At 48.7% G+C, this 21,183-nt stretch overlaps 1 protein-coding gene across 1 annotated transcript in view; it reads left to right on the top strand.

Annotated features, from left to right (window-relative positions):
• Positions 1–21,183, top strand: part of Csmd2 (CUB and Sushi multiple domains 2) — a 569,599-nt gene that overhangs the window by 317,740 nt on the left and 230,676 nt on the right. The window contains exons 10-12 of the mRNA XM_032897562.1: positions 3,324–3,445; positions 17,803–17,906; positions 18,591–18,703. Of these exons, the coding sequence (XP_032753453.1) occupies positions 3,324–3,445; positions 17,803–17,906; positions 18,591–18,703 (339 nt within the window). The remainder of the gene's footprint in view (positions 1–3,323; positions 3,446–17,802; positions 17,907–18,590; positions 18,704–21,183) is intronic.

The following is a 21,183-nucleotide window of genomic DNA, read 5'->3' as shown; positions in this document are numbered from 1 at the left end:
ACAAGACCCTGTCAAAAGACAAGTAACTTGTGTGAGGTGGGAATTGTGCTCAGGGCTAGAGGGAGACCAGTCCTTGGAGAAGCAAGAGCAGGCGGCCTAGATCAAGGTAGAAATCAGATGTGGAGGGAAGCTGGGTCCTGGGGGCCAGATTTGCATTGTACCCCTCTTGCACTTGGAGGGGCTCCCCGCTCTGGAGTCAAACAATCAGCCAGCCGTGGTGCCAGGCTGTGAATCTGCATTTCCCAAGGGTCCTCTTCCCAATAACACAACACACGATGTCCTGAGGAAGAACAGGAAGGGAGGACGGAGAGAAGTCTCTGTAGCAGAGGCTAGATGGGCAAGTGCCGATAGGGAACTGGGAAGATAACATTCATTCCCTGATTCACACTCGCTCTGAAAAGCTGCCATTTGGTTAGCCCATCTGGGTCACAGCGAGGAGCTGTTCATCTGCTGGTGGGATCCCTGCAGTTGGCTGCTCAGGGGGCAGCAGTCTGTCTGCACCATCCCCTGCCTGACCTTGCCCAGACAGCAGACAGGAAAAAAGCAACTCAGACTCCATCCGGAACCTGTCTTAAGGTACTCGGTGCTAAGTATCTGCAGATTGTAATAATTTTTTTTTAATTAAACCCCTCCGAGTTCTTAAAGTGGTAAATGCTTTTTGACCTATTCTCTCTAATTACCTTTGGCATATTTTAACACACTGCAAATATCATCTAATTCTTGGAAACAAGCGCAGGATAAATCGAGTCTTTTGGCAGCAAAATCAGACTTCCCAGAAGAGGTGGGAGATGCTGCCGGGGGCGCGGGGCGGGGGAGCCTCGGGAGGATTCTCCACAGGGCTGGCTGGGGTACTGAGATTTCAGAGCCTCTTTCTACAGGTGGGTTGGGAATCTTGTCAGAAGGAAAAAAAAAAACCTGTAAAGGAGCTTCAAGGGCTCCCAGGAGGTGGCTCAGTCAGTAAAGTGTTTGCCACACAAGCGTGAGGACCAGCATTCAATAACCCAGTCCCAATGTAAAAAAATGACTGATTTTTAAAAAAAAGCCATATGCTGCAGCCTGTACCTGTAATGCCAACACTAAGGAGACAGGGAGTGTGGGGGAGCTGGGACTTGGTGGCCAGCCAGTGTAGCAGAGTTGGCAAGCTGTAGATTCCATCTCAGAAGTACTAAGGTGGAAAGGGATTGAGGAAGACACCCACGTGCTCCTGTATATAAATGTGGATACACACTCACATAGAAACTTCAAGAAAGCTGGACTAGCACTCCTGAGCCCAGGAGGAAATCTTTAATGTAAAGAAAGGCAGTGAGCGGGACACTGAGTCTGGGAGTCCTGGGGCCCCTTCGTTGAATACCAAGAATGTCTGTTGTTGCTCTCACCAGGGCTCACTGAGGTGCCGTCACCTGCCCCACTAGGAAAAAAGAAGAGGCACGTTGCTCACTCCCCCAGACCTGAACAGCCACCAGGTAGATTTAGAGCGAAAAGGCTAAGTTGCTAAGCCCCCAAGACTGGCCTGTCCTCAACTATGCCATCCGCCCCAAGTGTGACCTGTGAGCCAACGTGGCTTTCAACACAGTGAGAGGAGCAATTGGATACACAGAGAGCAGGGAGGCTGGGGTGTCAAACCTCAGTTCAGGGGCTGAGGACACAGCTGGGTGGGTGAGGTGCTTTGCTGCACAAACATGGGACCTGAGTTTGAATCCCCAGTACATATAGAAGCTGGGTGTGGCAGGGCACTCTCATAACCCAGTGTGAGGAGGTTTCTAGGGGATTGCTGGCTGGTCAGACTAGTTGAATCTTTGAACTCTGGGTTGAGTTGAGAGACCTAGTCTCAAAAAGAAAAGTAAGCTGGAAAGCAATGAAGAAATATACCCAATGTTGATGTCTGGTGTGTGTGTATGCGCACACACACACAATAAACTCGATGCAATCAATATCCAGGACAATTGCAGGGGGAAATTCGTGCAAGTGCAGAATAAGATGAATCATCAGAACCATCCGTGATGACCCAGAGCCCCTCAGAACAGCCCTGTCATTACAGCTGCCGTGGTCACACATGAGGGCTCCCAGGTTCTCACATATGCCTCCAGCTTCCTTGAGAGAAGCGGGCCCCCGCTGACATATTTCTCAGCCCACATTCTGGCTGGCCCATAATAGACACTTAATAAATGTTGGAGTGAATGAGCGTGGGAAACTGCATGCCATGAGAAGCGATCCATTACACCTGGGAGCCGTGGAGCCGGCTTCTCAGACTCGCTGGGAAAGGTTGGCCATGCATGGTCCCACACAAAGAGCAGCCCCTGGAAGTTTGAGGTCATCAACCGAAAGCAAGCCTGACAGCCCACCCATTTCACATGCTTAAGCCTGTTGAGTTCACACACTCGGTCTTGACTGTTAGGCACTCCGCCTGCAATTGGGATGGATTGCCAGGTGGGCAGTGACAGAGCAGGCTCGGAGAGAGCCTTTTATTAAAAGAGCTGTGTGCTAACGTTGAAGAACGAGGTGGCTAGTACTCCGTGCACATGCTTCGTAAGAGGAAGCAACACCCGGACCCAACGTGGAACCTTAAATGAGATCAATCACCCCTTAATCTAATTAGTTTCGAAGCTATTTTAAAGAGCTTAATTAGATTAAGCCGTGATTGATAACACTTTATATCTACTTGAGGAGAGCACTTCTTCTAATTCACCTTGAGTCTTTATGCTCCCAGTCAAAAGCCTGTTCCAAGGCATGGGCTGAGTCAGGAATGGAGGAGGGAAGCAACAGGCTGGTTCTGAAGATGTTCTGGTGCCTGAAGCTGGATCGAGTCAGGCATTTTGGCAGAGTCCTTGGGCACAGGCATTCTGATACCTGTTACCTCCACGAGGACATCCTGAGACTCTAGTTCAGGAAGCCTGCAAGGTGGTAGCAAAAAGGGCTGAGGTCAAGCTACTAGATAAGAAGTCTAGGGGTTCGGTGCGGCCCACAACTGGTTTGGAGGTATGAGCTGCAGACAGGAATAGAGCAGGGGGTTCGGTGTGTACCTAGGTGCTTGGGACTCGCCCAGCCCTGGTCTGCTCGCTCTTTAAGAAGGCGAGCTGCCTTATCTCGGTGGAGTTGGGGAGGAAGGATAGACAAGGAGAGCGTTGAGTCTGCCTGTCTCCAGGCACTGTGACTTCGTGCTAAGCCTGCTGGGAAAGGTGGGCGTGGCTGCAGGAAGCGGGTGGTTTCTAGGGAGAGACTGTCTAGTGGCCGTCTGGGTGGCGTCTCTTCTGGGCTGTGTGTGGGAGACGGGAGGGACTGAACGTTTTGAAAACTGAAGTGTCTGTCTCGTCTCCTCTCCGCAGCCCGCATGTGTGATGCCCACCTCCGAGGTCCCTCGGGCATCATCACTTCCCCCAACTTCCCCATTCAGTATGACAACAACGCACACTGTGTGTGGATCATCACGGCACTCAACCCCGCCAAGGTAAGGCTCCCACAGTGGGGGATCCGGGTCCTGTGGACAGGAGCAGGTTAGGGATGCATGGCCTACCAGGGACTGCAAACCCACGAGCCTCCTGGTCATGGCTTCTCTGCTTTGAAGAGATGAAAAGACATAAGAAAAATAGAAATAACATTAATCCATGAAGTGCTGAGTAGCCATGTCCAAGCATAAGGAAGGGGAAGATCAAGAAATAAGAGCTACCTTGGTGGTGTCCTACTCAAACTAACCCCACCCCCACGCCCAGCGCCTACAGACACAGCCATGTCTGAATATTGTTACCGTGCTTGCTTATACTTAACTGGATAGCCCTAGAGTAGAATGCTTCAGTTGTGAGCATTCCAACTGCATGTAAGCGTAATCTTGGGGGTGATGGTTGTTGTTGTTGTTGTTGTTGTTGTTGTTGTTGTTGTTGTTGTTTCAAGTGAGCATGAACGTTCTGTGTGCATATGTGGTACAAGCCGGAAGAGGGCATCAGATCTCATTACAGATGGTTGTGTGTTGTTGCCGGGAATTGAACTCAGGACCTCTGAAAGAGCATCCAGTGTGCTTAACCACTGAGCCGTCTCTCCAGCTCCTCATAATCTTGTTTTTAGTGAACTGCCCTCACCATTTAGCTAACTCTGTTACCCACAACCTTTCATGTGTCCATCCCTGTCTCTGGGGGCAGGGGGTTGCTGTTGTCGTTTTGAGTTTTTATTTTTGTTTTTCCATTTCAGGCTTTTTGTTTGTTTGTCTTGTTATCTTTTTTTAAAATGCAAGTCTTGCCAGGGTCCACAGCAACCTGAATCGCTTGAATTCTGTCTGATTGGTGGATGCTGGGTCCCATGGTCCGTGAACATGGTATGCCTTTCTGCTGGCTTAAGATGTCTTTCATAGCTCTCAGTACACTTGTCTCCATTACAGCTCTTACTCACTTCTTGATATATTTGCTCCCAAATACTACCCACATCTTATGTTCTATAAACATAGCAGTATGATTTGTATAAACATACATCATGACTTCCAAAACCCATCGTCCTTGACCTGTTTCCTGATGCTCCTTCAAAAATGCAATAGAGTTTTGTACCTTAATTTGTCTTCTATACATAGTGAATATCTCGAGGTCTTTTTTCCTGAGACTTTCTTGGTGTTGTCTGCAGACTGTTGACATCTGCACAAAGTGACACTTTTATCTTGTCCCTTCCGATCCATTTATCGTGTGGGATGGTGGTGCGCTGACGCTGAGTGGATTCTGTTCCTTCACTATTCTGTGTGATGTCTCCTGGAGAGGGCTTATTTTCAATCTAGAGGGTTTCCTTTGGGGCTTGGGGGAGTGTCTTTCACATCCGAGTTTACCAAGACTTTTTATTGATGGTGGATTTTGACTTTTATCAAACAACTTCCCACACCTGTGATACCATCTTTATTCTGCTCCCTGGTTCCCACCCAGGACTCCCCTGGTTCCCACCCCCCCCCTGGTTCCCACCCAGGACCCCCCTGGTTCCCACCCAGGACTCCCTGGTTCCCACCCTGGACTCCCTGATTCCCACCCTGGACTCCCTGGTTCCCACCCTGGACTCCCTGGTTCCCACCCTGGACTCCCTGGTTCCCACCCTGGAATGATCAGTGTTTGCTGATCCTCTGTGTTGCCAGTCTAATTCCTAGTTCCTTCGCCTGTCACCTAGTGTACATACATTCCTCTAGATTTAGCCTGCCAGCATCTTATTCAACAGTGTGTTTCTATTTTGTTAGGTCTATTCTTTTATTTTATCCTTGCCAGAATTTTGTATCAGAAAGGGCTGGCTTCATAAAGCAGTTTGGAAAGTGCTTCCCTCTGTCTCCTGGGATGGTTAGTGGAAAATTGCAATAACTTTTACTTTGAAAGTTCAGTGGATCTTTTCAGCCAAAGTGTCTGGATCTGGTGCTGGGAGATTAAACTCCAGCCTCAATATCTCTGATGACTAAAGGGTAATCTAGGTCGTTTGTTTTTGTCTTGGGTTCCCTTAGCTAAATTTTCAGAAATATTATATAGGCAGTTATGCGTCTGTCTCTTACTGCAGCTACAGTATCTGCTAATATTTGCTTTCGTGTCCCCTTTCCTTTCTGATTTATACCTGCTAATTTCTTCATAGAACTGAATTTGGTTTTGTTAATATTTTAAAAATATTTTCTGCCTCACCAATTTCTGTTCTCTATTGCCTCCTTCCTTCTGTGCATTTATTCTTATTTTCTGTCTAGCATTTTATTTTGTCTGCTTAGCTCATTATTTACAACCTTATTTCAGCATCTAAGGCTACAAGTTTCCCTCTGTGGATTATTTTGACTCTATTTCTACAGATTTTATAAGCAACCTGTATATCATAGTTACAAAATTTAGTTCTGATAGTTATTTGGTTTTAATTTGTAACTTAAATTTAAAATCTATTTGTTTTTATTTTACATGTATGAATGTTTAGTCTATGTGTGTTTATGTATGTATATATGTAAGAATGTATGTATGTATGTATGTATGTATGTATGTATATGTGCATCACATGTGTGCCTGACATCTGAGGAGGTCAGGAGTGGGTATTGGATCCCTTAGAGCTGGAATCACCATGTGGGTGCTGAGAAGCCATCCCAGGTCTTCCAACAGAACAACAGGTGCTCATAACCTCTGACCCATCTCTCCCCTTTTTATTTATTTATTTATTATTCTGACTTTGGTGCTAATGAATGAACCCAGGGCCTCGCACCTACTAGGCACGTGATTGTCCACGGGTCTGTGCCCCTCGCCCACTTCCAAATATCTTCCAGTTTCCATCACTGTCTGTCCTTCCATCGTGGGTTATTTAGAAATATGGAGAGATTTTAAACTGAAATTTTCTGGTTACACGAATGAATGATTACAAAATTTATGTTTAGGGAAAGCTATATATCAAATCACCTTAATTAATTATTTTTAGATCAGAAATGCAGTCTTTTTTTTCACACGTGTTCTACAGAGGCTTGAAAACAAAAAGATGTTTCTTCAAGGTGAATTTTACATTTTTTACAGTTGCGTGTATGTCTTCTAACTTAATTGACTTTTTCACCTTCTTAATCAATGCCTTATGAGGGAGGGGTAGTAAAATCCCCCCATGACAGCAGGTTTGTCTGTTTTTCTTTGAAATTCTGTCCATTTTTGCCTCCTTTATTTTGGGGCTCTGTAATTATAGACACAAGTTGAATGTTACATGCTTTACTGATAAATCAACTATTTCAAAAACTTATGTAATGACTATCTGTAATCATTTTTTTCCTTGAAGCCTCCCTACCTCTTCCCAACCCCAAACAATTACATCAAGTTTCTTCTGATGTCCATCTTGTCTATTCTATCTATTACTTTCAACTTTTACTTGGGTATGCTGGATTTGTTTGTTTTGTTTTATGCATAAAAAACAGACTAATAATCTCTTAGGAAAAAACAATTTAACAATATTTAATCATGTGATTCTGTCAGAAATAATCTGAAATGCTCCAGAAATATGAATATGTATATTTAGTATATTTTGCCCCATGCTCTCTAATTTTATGTTTTTTCCTTCCTGAGAGGTCAGGGATCACAAAACGCCACACCTTGAATGACCTCACCGTTGTCTGTTGCCTGTGTTTCTGTGTTACCCCGTTGCCTTCCACACTCTGCAGTGTTATCGTTTAATGAGCTCATGCTGACTCCGGCTTCTGGTTTGGACTTGCTTATGTATTCATCACCTTATTTCCAATCGCTTCCATCACAACCCTACCCAGCAGAATTACCATCTTCCCTCTACAGCCCCGTGCTTTAGAACTCATGATCCTCCCACCAGCAAGCTTTCTTAGCTCTCTTTTGTCTTGGGATGTTTCTTTACAATGTTCTGATGGACAGAAGTCTTCTGTCTTCTGACGTCTGCTGTCACTGTTGATTGTCACCACATCTTTGCATGGTGTCCTCAGTGTCTGTTTCATGACTTTCTGCTTGGCCTCGCTGCCCTGTGTCCAGATGTGGACATCTCACACATCTTCCTGTGTGAGTTCACTAAACTTCCTGGAATGACGGCTTGTGCCTTTCCTCAGATCCCGGAAGTGTTTAGCCAATAAGTGTTCTTATTGTGGCTTGACCTTTGTTGTTGCCTCTCTTCTCTTTTTTGGGGGGTGATGGGGATTGTCTCTCTGTCCTCTGTTTCTTCGAATCATAATTTTTCCTTTTCTCTCTTGACCACGTATTCTTTTCCTAGCTATTAAGTCACCCACTGAAGACCCATCGTGAACAGCTTCCACTTGTGACACCATCGTCTGTCCTGTGTAACATGCTCTTGATCATATATCTTCTCCCTCATATGCCTAGAGCCTTCGTCAGTTTGTAATGAAGTCTTTTTTTTGCATCCTGTGTCTGTTAAAATGAAGCATGTACATTTGATTATAAGTACACATTTTACCTCCCATGACTCCCAGAACCATGTTTTTATCTGTGCTGTGTAATTTTTGACTATATGACTAGAATAATAAACTTTGGGGATCATTCGAGGCCAGGATAGAACTTTTTCATTTCCTCAGAAAGATCGTATTAGCCTCTGTAGCCTGTTCCTGGGGCTGGATGCACCTAGAGCTATAACAGTCTTCAGATTTAACTTTTCACCCTAGAGGTTTCAAACCGTATAAGGAACACGAAGGTCTCAGAGTCATGTGCTGGGCCTTCATCATCATGGATGACCGAGGGAAGTCTTGCTTTCTACCCTTTCAGTGTGGAGGTCTGGGCTCTACAGCTTCCTGGTCCACTCACAGGGCAGATGGCCCCAATTGAGAGCAGACAGACTGGTTTTCCGTTCACCCCCATACTACTTTGTGCAGGAGTGTCCCCACCTTGGGGAGCTCTGGCCTCTGGCACCTGTCCCTTCATCTCCAGAAGTTCCTAAACCCACAGCTGCACTTCCCCTTGGTCTTCCTCAGGACTAAGGCCAGCGTGTGCTCCGAGTCATTGTCCGGGTTCCCATACTTGCTATGCAGCAGCCCCCGACTCTCTCTACGACGCTAGTGTGTGTGGGCTGCTCCAACAAAATGACCCCGCTCTGGCAAGGGGTTTAGACAGCAGACATTCATGTCCTCACAGTTCTGCAGGACAGAAGGTATGATCAGGCTGCTAGTAGATTTAGTTTCTGCACAGGACTCAGTCTGACTTGTAGGCCCCTAATGAACCTGTCCTCTCTTGACCTTACCTCTGTGCATAAAGAGAAGCTCTCCAAGACTGCTACCTCCTACTCCCCCTGCTCTTCCTGCTGCTCTTTCTCCTCTTCCTCCTCCTCATTCTCCCTTTCCTCCTCCTCCTATAAGGACACCATATCTCTCTCGTTAGGACTCCCTTTTAGAATGGGCCTGTCCCTTAATAAAGTCCCAAGAGAGCTTCCACCTAGGAATTTACAAAGGAAAGCATTTAGTTTATATAAGTTAGAGAGCTTTTAAATTTGTTTTTGTTTTTAAGTTTTAGCCAAATATTCAAAATCATTTATGTCAAGTGCCAAAGGTTACTGCACTAAAAAAAAAAAAGGAAGCAGGTTTTGACACTCAGCATCCTACATGGAAATATTTACACTTTATTGCATTGTGTGGTCAACAGGGAAGCCTGCCTCATCCACGTGGACTAAGGCTAGACCACAAAGCTTACTACTATAATGGGTTCTTTCCCAACAGTCAAAGACATTACCATGGTTTCATTTTGAAGTTGAAGGTTGGAATAGGAGGACATCTTGTTTGGATGAGGCTTGTGGATTCACTGAGGATCAGTTTATGTCACCAATAAATGGAGGTTAGTGACTCCATATTGTCCCCTCTGCCGTATGTCAAAGAAGAGGTTGCTCTAGTCTGGGCTCCAGGAGCCAGGGCCTCCAAAGAGAAGTCCCTTCAAAGCCAAAGGTTGCTCTTAGCATCCCCGAAGCTCTTGGATACAATTCCAGAAGTCTCTAAGGAAAAGCAGAATATTTAAGAGCACAAGAATGAGCTTTCTCTGGAGGCTGGTCCTCTCTCTGTAGGTCTCAGAGATCCTGAGTCCCGATACCGGGTGGGAGGGGAGGCAGAGAACACGAACTCGGCTTGCAACCAGGAGGGCATGAGCTGCAGTCTCAAAGCTGAAGGTGGGGAAGTGAAGTGGCCTCCTGCTGACAGAGGGGACAATGCCTGCTTTCTGACCTGTTCCTGGAAATGGTACCTGGGAAGTCATCCTAGGACATCTTCAGCAGAAAAGCACAGCAGCTAAGTCCCTCCCCCCAATATGTTTTAGGAGAAGGCCATCTGCTTGGCCATTTTACATCCTCTGCCTTTAGAAATGAAGGCAAGGGCACAAGTTAAGAGCTGGAGTACGGGGAAGTGTGGTTGGAAGGGTGGCCAGGGTACTTATGGGAAACTCAAGAAGACGTCACTAACTCGAATGGCAGGGATGCTTTCACCAAGGAGATGGTTGAGCACTGTCTTAAGGATAGGTCAAGAGGAAGGAGCTGAGTGAGCCGCGCAGAGGCACTGGGTCTTGGAACAGCCTCTGAGAATGCAAGTAATACTCCAAACCTGGGTCAGCCGCTGAAGGGAAAGCAAACGGGATCCACATCGTGACGTACCCATGAGCTCAGCCCAGATGTTTAGATTTAATCTCGAAGCAAAAGAATGTAAAGCCAAATGCATGAGGCTGTCGTTAATAACAATAATAGCATGTACTGTACATCCATTTTTGTGCCTGCCACTGAACCAGTAAAGCCCGCTCTACAAGCTGTTCATCGAGTTCTCTTAACTGCATAATGAATTAGGTCTTAACAGACCCAAGGGATGGGTGAGGAAAATGGATGACAGCTAGGTTAAAGGTTGGAAATGGTCACCACGCACAACCAGCAAGTGTCACAACATAGATTCGACCTCCATCTTTCTGGCTCCAGTGTCCCTACAGTCATAATGTGACTCTCTCTGCTACTGACTGGAAAGGCACAGATGGGAGCGGCTGGGATTGGCACTGTTGGGTGTGTAGGGTAGGGTGAGTCAGGACAGCTTTGGAGTCAGGGAGCTTAGACAAAATTCCCAGCACAGGAGTGGAGAGAAGCGGAGGAGGGCATACGGAGAGAGCAAGACCATTTAGGAGGCCAGTGCAGTCAACAAAGCGGGACGATGGTGCCATCAACCAGTAGAAGATAAGAGATTGAAAGGGGGGAATGGGCGAAATGACTGGTTGGGAGAAGACTGGAGAAGGAAGGGGCAGCTCTTATTCAACACAGCATCTCAAGTGATGACGGGTGCCTGACACAGAATAGGCACTCAACATCTACTAGTGTAGTAGCAAATGTACGATGACTGGGTCCTAACTTAAGCCAATGAAGGACTTTCAAAGAACATTTAATAGCTGAGGAGATAATTCAACCTGGTAGAGTGATTGCCTTGCAAGCATAAAGACCTGAGTCCCATCCTCAAAACCCACATAAAAAGCCAAGTACAGTGTTTTGTGCTTGTTTTCATAATCCCAGCCCTGGGGCATGCTCACTAGCCAGCCTGAACTAAACTAGAGATACCCAGGTCCCAGTGAGAGCCTCTGTCTAAAAAACCAAAGTGGGCGACTCCTGAGGATCACCTGAGGCTATCCTCTTGTCTCCATGGATGCTTGTGAACATGTACATGCACATACGCATACATGAACCCTCATCTGTGCATGCACATGCATCTTCCCACACATGTGCATCCTCGCACTCACGTACATGCATAAATTTGTACACACACCCACAAAGAGAAAATATGAAAGAATGAAATCCTTTTTTGTTTATTCAGGGCAAAAGAGGGACACAGACTGTGGGGTGCGTGAATGCTCCATGGTGCATAAATCTGGGTTCAAGACAGAGAGGGGCATGGGGTACATGGGTAGGAGTAGAAGCCTAAAGAAGGGAGATCATTCTAAAAAGAACTGGGGAGACGTAGTGGACCTGGAAACCATCCTTACAGGTGAAAGAGAATAGAGAGATTACTGGCCTTGGCAGGAGACCTGTCAGAGTGAACCCCGATCGTGGACCAGACAGTGGGCGGGGGGTTAGGTGGATGGAGGAGAGACCTGGGAGGATGAATACAATGATTCCTTGTTTTGTAGGGATATGGAGGGAGGAAGGATGGATGGGGTGTATTTTGACCTGTTTTCTTGGGTTTGAATGCTGACTGGAACCTGGAGTCCATGCACAGGCCAGGGCAGAGCAGCAGAGACACTCAGCGTGGAGAGATGGGCAGAGGCAGGTGTTGAGACCTGAGTACTTCTGAGTACTTCTGAGTACTTCCAGACAATATGAAGCAAATGCTAGGCCTGGTGCCAGGAGGGCCTGAGGCCTGAGGACTGGGATACGTGTCACTCAGTCACCTCCTTGGGGAGAAGTTATACTTCCCAGGCAGCTGAGCTCAGGTAGGCACAAGAGTCCTTCATGGACTTGTAGCCTTCCCATCGCTCCCACTATCTGTGCTCAGGAAGGACGTAGGGATGATCCAGGCCTGTAGAGAGGAGTTGTAATAGTATGGGGTGGCCATGAGCCTGCCTTAGCATAGCCACAGAAACCAAGAGCCTGGAGGCTCCCTCCACAGTCTAGATCGTGGGGACAAGAACGGTCCTGAAGTGGAGGCAGGCAGAGGACCCGTCCCTTCTCAGTATAAGTAACCCCGCTACCTAGCATCCCGGGAGCTTGGCAGATTCAAGGAAAGGAGAAGCAGGTGTGTGGTTCCTTGGGCAGTGCCAGTCCCACCCTGGGCATTTGGGCCACCTGAGTTCTTAACAATAGTCATCTTAGTGCCCATGTAACATCTGCCTACCATGGTAGTCGCTGAATTTGGCTCACTCTCAGAAATACCTAGAGAGGCCTGGCTGGTGCAGATTCCCAATACCATTCCTTACAAAGAACACATCGAACAGCTCCGTGAACACTTGGAGCTCGTGTTAAGGGGCACTCCAGTGGCTTCACCAGCCAGGCTAGGATAAACAACAGTCGCTTCCTGGCCATGATCCGGGGTTACTCCCACTGCCCACTCCAGCAGCCCCAGTGGCAGACACCTTGAACTCTGGTTGAAAGACATGCCTGGCCCTTAAAGATCTCTGCCTGGTGCGTCAGAAGTGTGTCCCTGGGCCTTCTCTGCTCCTCCAGGCTGGAGAAACACCATGGCCCTCCCTGTAATGCCTGCATCACCCCAGCACGGCCAGTTCCCCATTCCTTCCTCTGGTTTCTTATCAGCACCACTTTGCATGCCCAGTCCCCATCCCTGCCTCTGGTTCCCTAGCCTCTCTGAAAGCAAGACTTGCAAGGTCATTAGTGTACCTGTTTCTCCCACGGTGGGCACAGTACTCAATGGAGAGACGCACTGCCTTATTGAGCTTGTCCAAGCTGGAACCCTGGGCTTCCTCTGCTCAAGAACTTTTGCCGCCATTGTCAGGAGAGGTCGTCTTGTGCCGAGGTGGGGTGTGTGCGTCTCATCTGCAGCCCTCTCTGGGGCACTCTCTCTTTGCCACTATCAGAGACCTTTGCTTCACTAGCCCCTCCTCCTACCCTGGGTCCCCACAGCAGTCCCTACAGGAAGTCTCTCTGCTTCCTGTCCCCACTGTATACTGAGACATAGCTTCCCTTCTGTTTGATCATGAAGTTAGTCCAAAGAGCCAATCCAACCTCAGCATACCAACAGAAGGAACCGCATGCAGGCTTCCTCCTCACCCCACCCACCCCTGTCTCAGTTGACCTCCCTGCTCCTCCTTCCTTACTCTGGACCACTCACAGCATTGGCTAGCACAGCCTATGGCTTCCACTGCACTGCAGGCCCTGTGCATCCTCTCCTTCCTCTGGGAATCCTCTCTTTCTTGCAGTTCCTAGTGGCGCTAGCAGTCTGTGTGCATCCTGGCATTTTGATGCTGTCCTAAGTTGTACCAAGATAACATAGCGGGAAGCAGCCAGCTTCACGCGTGGCACATGGCAGGCGCTCAGTAATTATGTCCCGGAAGATGCGTCTGTGTGTTTGTTTATCTGTTTATCTAATGGACTGTGTATCAGTGTGGCTCTTGATCCTGCCATTTCTACCATTGAATGCTCTTCTGCCTCACAAAGGGGTCTGGTGAGCTTGATGGATCTGCATGGGAGTTAATGAGTCGTCATAGGATCCTGCATTCAAACAGTGGCCAAAAGCAGAGGAGAAAAGAACAAAGGAAAGTCTGTAGACCCTGTGCTGGGGCCTGCTGGAAGGCAAGCCACCGTGTGCTGAGCCTGCCTCTTGCTGTAATGAGCCCCTCCCTGCATCCTCGGTCACAACTCCATGGTGTGGTTCATGTCCAATGGCATCATGAACCAGTGATGGGAATCATTTTATGACTCAAGGGTCTGCCCTTCGAAACAATATTTTCCCATTATGGGCCTAGTAATCGAGGCACTCCCTCTGTGGAGATGGCTTGGTAAGTGGTGTCCCTTGCCCCAGGTCTGGCTGGAAGGAGCTGGTACAGTGACTACGGAGGGTGGCTGGTCCTCCTGCAGGGGACAGCATCTGGCCAGGAGTGTTATCTGTGTGGCAAGCATTTGCCAAACTCCTGCTGGAATCCAGCTGAGAGCCTGGAGCAGCTTGAGAGGGTAGGATACTGTCTTGTGCATCTGAGACCCTGGGGTGCTCCAAGGCACTAGAGCACAGGGACAGTAGCACTCTGCCATCAGACTGTGTGAACTAGGCAAACCACGTCGTCTCTCCGTGCTTGGTCCTTCCTCTCTGTAAAATAAAAGCTATCTCGATTTTCACATGAGCAGATTTGTATAATATGCTTAGAAAACAATTAACCTCACTGTAGGCATTAGCTATTGTAGTGAAGAAACCTTGCAAGATGATTAAAGATCTTGCTTAGGCATCTTGGGGAATCTAGGACCTTGGGGCCATCAAGTTTTATAAAATCTGACTGGGACACAGCCATGCCTACTGAAGCACCTCCTGTGTGTAGCCATGTTCATCCTACACAGAGCAGGACAGCATGACAGAGAGTATGTGGTCTTCAAAGGTATTTCTGATGTGACCCTTTACCAAAAAGTCTGGCCAACCTCTGCTCTAATACTGTGAGAGGTGCCACAGTCTGGCAGTTTGCCCAAGCTTGGATGCAGAAGAGGTTGGGGAAGCACCAGGCTATTGGGTACTTTCCCTGCATTTGCCTGGAGTGTGGATAGGAACCATGGGTACAGAGGTGTTGAGCCCTGGGGCAGAGACAGTTGCCAGGGAAGCAGTGAGGAGAGGGGCAGAAGTGGGCACATCCTGATGGAGACCTGCTCCAGCTTTCATCACTGTGACCAGGTCCCTGACCAGAGTAGTAAGAGCGGTGATGCTCTCTCTCTCAGCTCACAGCTTGAGGTGAGACAGCACAGCATTGTAAGAAAGTGTGTTGGAGCTGGGAGCAGCTGGACCGTGTGGCCAGCCTCAAACAACTAGAGATGGAATAGGAAGCCAGGCCAGACTGTGCACTTCAAATCCCACCCCCAGTGACCTACTTCCTTCAGTCAGGTTCCACACACTCCCAAAAGTGTGCCAAGTGTTCAAACAGGAGTCTGCAGAGGATGGTTTACATCCCACGGGTCACTGTGATGAGGATACCCAGGAGCTCAGGGGGCCATTCCAGCTACGTGAGGGGACAGATGTGGAAGTGCTCTCAATACATAGCTTAGGATGCCACACTCAATCACTTTGCATAGCAGGACTGTGGAGGATGAGATAGGTGGAGGAGATTCTAGCTTGAATGGGGGAGGGGGAACATTCGATGATGCCATTCAGCCAACAGAGAACATTCTGGACAGAAGCCAGGAAGGAATCACCACCCACTATGGCCCATTGCATTCATTCCGTCTCATAGGTACCCCCCCCCAGCAGATTCTGGATGAAGGGAGGTACTTGTCTCTTGGGTGGCAGCTGCAGCAGACACCTCACATCATCAAACCCTGGCTTGCAACATGCTCACTGGTTCCCTGTTGTGTGTAGGACACAAGCTCAAATCCTTAGCATGACAGACAGTCTTTCTTAGTGTCGCGCCTCCAACTGAATCACTACCTCTGTTTGCTACATAACTTAACTAGATTGACTAGACATCTCTGGACAGGGGCTGGGGAGATAGCCCTGTCACTAAAAAGAACAAGAATTAATCCCACACTTGTAATCCTAAAATTCTGTGGAGCCTGCTGGACAGCCAGGCTAGCCTCATTGGTGAGTTCCAGGCCAATAAGAGACCCTGTGTTTAAACAAAGGTGGTAGAGGGGGCTGGTGTTACCAGAGGGACATTGAAGCTTGTCCTCTGTCCTCAACACACACAGACACACACACCATGCAGGTACACCCAGAGACACACAGATATAGCCATACACACACACACACACACACACACACACACACACACACACACATACACACACACACCATGCACATACACATGCACAAATATTCACAGACACAGACAGACACACCATGCACATACACACAGACACACAAGGCATACATGTTTACAGACACACAAGCAGATGCGCACATGCCATGGACATTCTCACAGACACACATACACAGAGACAGACCGGCAGGCAGACAGACACACACACACACACACACACACACACACACACACACAGACTTCTCTGGAGAAGTCACACTGCTTCCACACTGCTGTTCTCCCTCCACTCCAATGGTTATCTTATCACCACACCCAGTAGCTAAACTCTAGACTGTTCATTCTCCAAATGCCAGCCAGGGCTTCATTTCCTCCAGGAAACCCCTGGCTTTCTCCAGACCAGCGTGATGGTTCTCTCCCTTGTCTATGGGGAAACCGACTGAGGTGCTCCAGATTCTTCTCCCCAGAGTTGCTCCCCTCTGGGAATCCCATGCCCAAGCTTAGGGGTTTAGTTTGCCTCTGTGATAAGTGAGGTAATAGGAGTAGGACCTGGGTTGGCCTATAGACCTCCATGCAGGACTGGATGCTTTGTAAAACAAACCGAAGGGGTCTGTCCTCCTTGGCTTGTAATGTCCACAGAAAAACGCAGCTTCAGTTTCCCAGGAAGATCAGTAGGAGAATAAAAGAGGCAAAAAGAGACCATCGGTTCTGAGTTGCTGCAGTTGGCCCCACCAAGCTGCCCAAGCCAAAAACCTGTCAGTCATCCAGGATTTCCCTTACTTCCTATCCCATCCCAGAGCCCACATCTACCCAGTCACACATCAATGTCACCAGGGCCTGACCTCTCTTCCTTCTCCTTTACTGCTCCTCTACCAAAGGCCTCAACCCTCCTCACTACCCAGCTCACAGCTGCCAGTCAGGTCCGAGCCAGCAGCTAGGCTGATGATACCTCCCTCAGGAGAAAGCCCATATGGGCACGTCGGGGCTTTGAGTTAAGCTCCAGGCCCACTCTACGGTTCTAAGCCTTCTGGAGTCACCTCTGCTCTCTAGATCCAGTCAAGCAGTTCAGAGTGAGGCAGCTGGCACACCTGCTGCCCGTGGACCTGTTGTCTACAGTTTGTTCTAGAATGTTCCCTCTCTGCTGTAGCTTAGGTTCTGTGAACTGGATTCCCTCCCAGAGCATCCCCTGTCCCTTGTAGCCACCCTTAAGGTCTGATGGGAGTCCTCCACAGCCTTCAGTATTCCCTCAGAGGCCTCAGTCATGAGGAGCACCCCTCTTCTGTCCACTACAGCCTCCTCTTACTCCCTGACCTGCCCCACTGTTGTACCTGCCTATGCAGTATTAGTTTACTTCTTGGCACCCCTACCTTAAGCAAAGCAGAGACAGTATGGTATACTAATGACATCCATGTAAGGCTGGGACAGTATTCTATTAGATGGGACTAAGGCAAGCTAATGATAGATAGATAGATAGATAGATAGATAGATAGATAGATAGATAGATAGATAGATCTTATTGAGATCTCCTTCCAAGAACATTCATTTAGTCGGCAATTGAACCAACAGAAGGGATGGAAAAGAGAGGGAAAGGCTGGGATGTCTTCTACAGGCCCCCAGGGGTAGAATTGCTAAGATTCCACATGCAGCCTAATACCGCCACTGAACCCAAGGGGATTTCTGTCCATGGAAGCATGAAGAACGAGTCTAGCCATCTTTGGTCTGCCATCTGTGCCTGGTGACTCTTTGACAGCTGCCAGAACTGGCCAGATGTGCCACAAACATCTTCAGAGACGTCAGGGAGCTCCAGGGACCATGCAACCTATGGAGGAATAGCCGTGTTCCTCGGGATGGCGCAGAAATGGACAGTGTGTGTAGGAGGAACACCCCCCCCCCAGAAACTCTGGGTATATTAGGACACAATGAGGCTTCCACGGACTTCAATGCAGCTAATGCCAGGTCCCTAACGCTGTGCTCCCTCCTCTAGGTGATCAAGCTGGCCTTTGAAGAGTTCGATCTGGAGAGGGGCTATGACACCCTGACAGTTGGGGACGGTGGGCAGGATGGGGACCAGAAGACGGTCCTCTACATGTAAGTGAGATGCCATGTCTGAACGGGGAGTGGGAGATAGAGACCAGCTCATAGAGTCTGCACTGGTCCCCAGATCATAGGAACAGTGTCCTGCGGTATTTCTGGTAAATGCAGTAATCCATCTACCTCTCTCCATCCCGGCCGAGGGGAGCAGACTTCATAGCGAAGTGACATAAAGTCTTCGGACTGAGGTGTCTGGGGCAAAATCAAGCAAGGCTCTATGCCTGTATACCTGGTTCTCCCTACTACACAAGTCCTTTGAAACACCCTATGACTGGCACCTCACGGTGTCTACTCTAGGTGACCTCTCCCCCTAGCAGTCTAACTTCTCATTGAGACAACAGAAGTGTTTTTGGGGCACCTTTGCACATGCTCAGAGCTATCTCAGACAATGGGCATCTTCATAGACACAATAAACACCTTTCCCCAGCCAAGGAAGTCTCATTAAGGGAGCCATGATACCAGGCTGTCCTGTACTTCACTGGGCTGGACCTTCGCTTTGGGAAACCATTCAGTGCCCCTACACCTAACACAGTAACTCAACGAGGAACCAAGAAATGTCTCTGCCCTGGACACGTAGCCTAGCTCCAGCTTTAGAGCATAATAGTCCCATAATGGGCTTGGCTCTTCATTTCCCTTGGCCTGTGGCATGGGGCAAACCTCTAAGGATCTCTCTCCCAACAGCCTGACAGGTACCTCGGTCCCAGACCTCATCGTCAGCACTCATCATCAAATGTGGCTCCTCTTCCAGAGTGACAGCAGTGGCAGCTCCCTGGGATTCAAGGCCTCCTATGAAGGTAACTGCTTTCAAGGGACCTGGCAGGGCTCAGTCAGGGAGAAGGAGACTGGGCTCTTCATCTGCAAAGGAGGAAGCCTGGGTTCAAATTCCGGCCCCTCTCATGCCTCTCCTCAGACACATTATTTGACCTCTCTGAGCTCTCGCCTCTTTCTTTGTTTAGTGCCCCACCCCTACTCCTCACCCTCACTGTGCCAGACAATTTTGAGGATTACCTGGGGCACATCAGCTGATGTGCAGGATATCCCGGGCCAGCTGTGGACATGGGCTTCGTCATGAATTCATACCTTGCAGACTTACTGAACCTCATGATTTCTGAAATCTTTACATTGGCCTCCCAAGCTACCTTGTGTTAAGTGAGTGATTGTGTCAAACACAGAGGACAAGTAGCCATTGCTGTGGATAGGCTGGGCAAGAGGCAGACAGATTCTTCCTTCCTTTCACTAACTGATGTAAAGAAGCGACATATTCTAAGATCCATGAGATAACCCCATTATCACCCTTCATGAACTCCCAGATCGCCTATGGGTCAAAAGACAGGCCCCAGGAAGAAGGCAGGAGTCATGTGAGAGAGTAAGACCTTTCTGCTGTCAGACCCAGCTCTTGGCCCCGGGTGGTCCCATTCTAGTCTGGAGACAGAAGAAATGTGTATTAATGCAAGATGGCCATCCACCCATGCAGTAGGAACGAGGAAAAGGGAGCAGACATCTTTCGGTGAAGTGGGTTCTGAGTCCTAAGAATGAGCCAGTGGCTCTTAGAGACCTGAGTCAGGACACAGAGGAGAGAAGAATGTCCTCAGGGCGACTCCCATACCTGATACCTACCTGCTGCACCAAAACTTCGATTCATTCCAGGACCTGTTGTGCTTCTACCCTGAGCACACAAGAGGTGCTGGGTGTCCCAAACCAGGGACACAAACCAGGTCCCTTAAGCAACATCATGTGTTCCTGTCTTGAGGTGGGGAATCTGGTACCAATAGCACACGTTCCCCCCGAGACTCTGGCAGCAGCCTGCCTCACTTCTCCTCACATCTGGTAGTGACTAACAGCTCTTGGTGTCCCCCCAGCTTATGGACACATCTCTCCCATCTCTGCACTGTCTCCTTACACTTTTCTGTGTGTGTCTTCTCATTAGGGGACCATCAGTGTTGGGTTAAGGGCCCTCCCCACCCCGCAGTATGTCTCCCATCCCAATGGCATCTGCAAAGACTGTCTCCAAATAAGCGCTCAGTTCCAGGTGCAGGGATTCAGAACTGCAAAGACTCAATATTTAATAGGAGGCTAGTCCGTAATACTGAAACTCACTCTACCGTGTTACCAGAGTAAAGACAGTCAGTATACTCTTCCCTGACTGGAAGCCTGGGTCTAGGGGAAGCAGAACACTGGACAGGATGCTTGTGTGACCAATGCCAAGTACAAATCCTTCCTCTGCTACTTTGCTGCTCTGTTGTGTCCATGAGCTTTTTCAGGCTCTGTTTCTGGAGAAATGGAGTTAATAGCACAGCCTCAGTCACAAAACAATCTGTAGAGATGATGAGATTTGAAAAAAGAGGAGGAGGAGGAGGGAGAAGAGGAGGAAGAGAAGGAGGAGGAAGAGGAGGAGAGAGAAGAGAAGGAGGAGGAAGAGGGAGAGGAGGAGGAAGAGAAGGAGGAGGAAGAGGGAGAGGAGGAGGAGAAAGAGAAGGAGGAGGAAGAGGGAGAGGAGGAGAGGAGGGGAGGAGGAGGAGGAGGAAGAGGAGGAAGAGAAGGAGGAGGAAGAAGGAGAGGAGGAGGGGGAGGAGGAAGAGAAGGAGGAAGAAGAGGGAGAGGAGGAGGAGGAAGAGAAGGAGGAGGAAGAGGAGGAGGAGGAGGAGCCGCCTGGCAGTTGTAGGCCTGTGATGCCAACTACTCTGGAGGCTGAGGCAGGAGGATCACACACTCAAATCCTATCTGGGCTACAGGTGAATTCTAGAACAGCCTAGGCAACTCAGTGAGATCCTGAATTATAACCTGCAGAGTTTGGCTGGAAAGACGACTTAGCAGTTGAGTGCTCACTGCTTTCCCAGCATCCCCCATGGAGCCTCAAAACCTTCCATTAACTCCAGGACTGAGGAATCTGCCACCCTCTTCCGGTCTTGTGCAAACCAGTCATATAGGTTGTACACACACGTGTGTAGACAGACACTCACAAAACAAATTATAAAACAACAAAAAAAAAGGAAAATCCATTGAGCTGTGCCCAGGGGTAGAGTATCAACCTGCAGTGGAGAGGCCCTGGATTTCACCCTCACTGTTGGGAAGAGAGAGGGGCAGCTGCAATCAAAGCAGCCAGGAATCTGTAGGAGCGCACAGGAAGTTACACCCGGGTGGGGGCACAGGAAGTTACACCCCGGGGGGGCACAGGAAGTTACACCCAGGGGCACAGGAAGTTACACCCGGGGGCAGTCTGCACACCTGAGCCCTAGGCAGGAAGCTACTGAGGCAGGATCCTAATCCAGGCCCA

Source organism: Rattus rattus, chromosome 1 (genome assembly GCF_011064425.1).
Source record: "Rattus rattus isolate New Zealand chromosome 1, Rrattus_CSIRO_v1, whole genome shotgun sequence".
In the NCBI taxonomy this organism is placed as follows: domain Eukaryota; kingdom Metazoa; phylum Chordata; class Mammalia; order Rodentia; family Muridae; genus Rattus; species Rattus rattus.
Note: the sequence above shows the minus strand (reverse complement) of the source record. Positions and strands in the feature narration are given on the sequence as shown.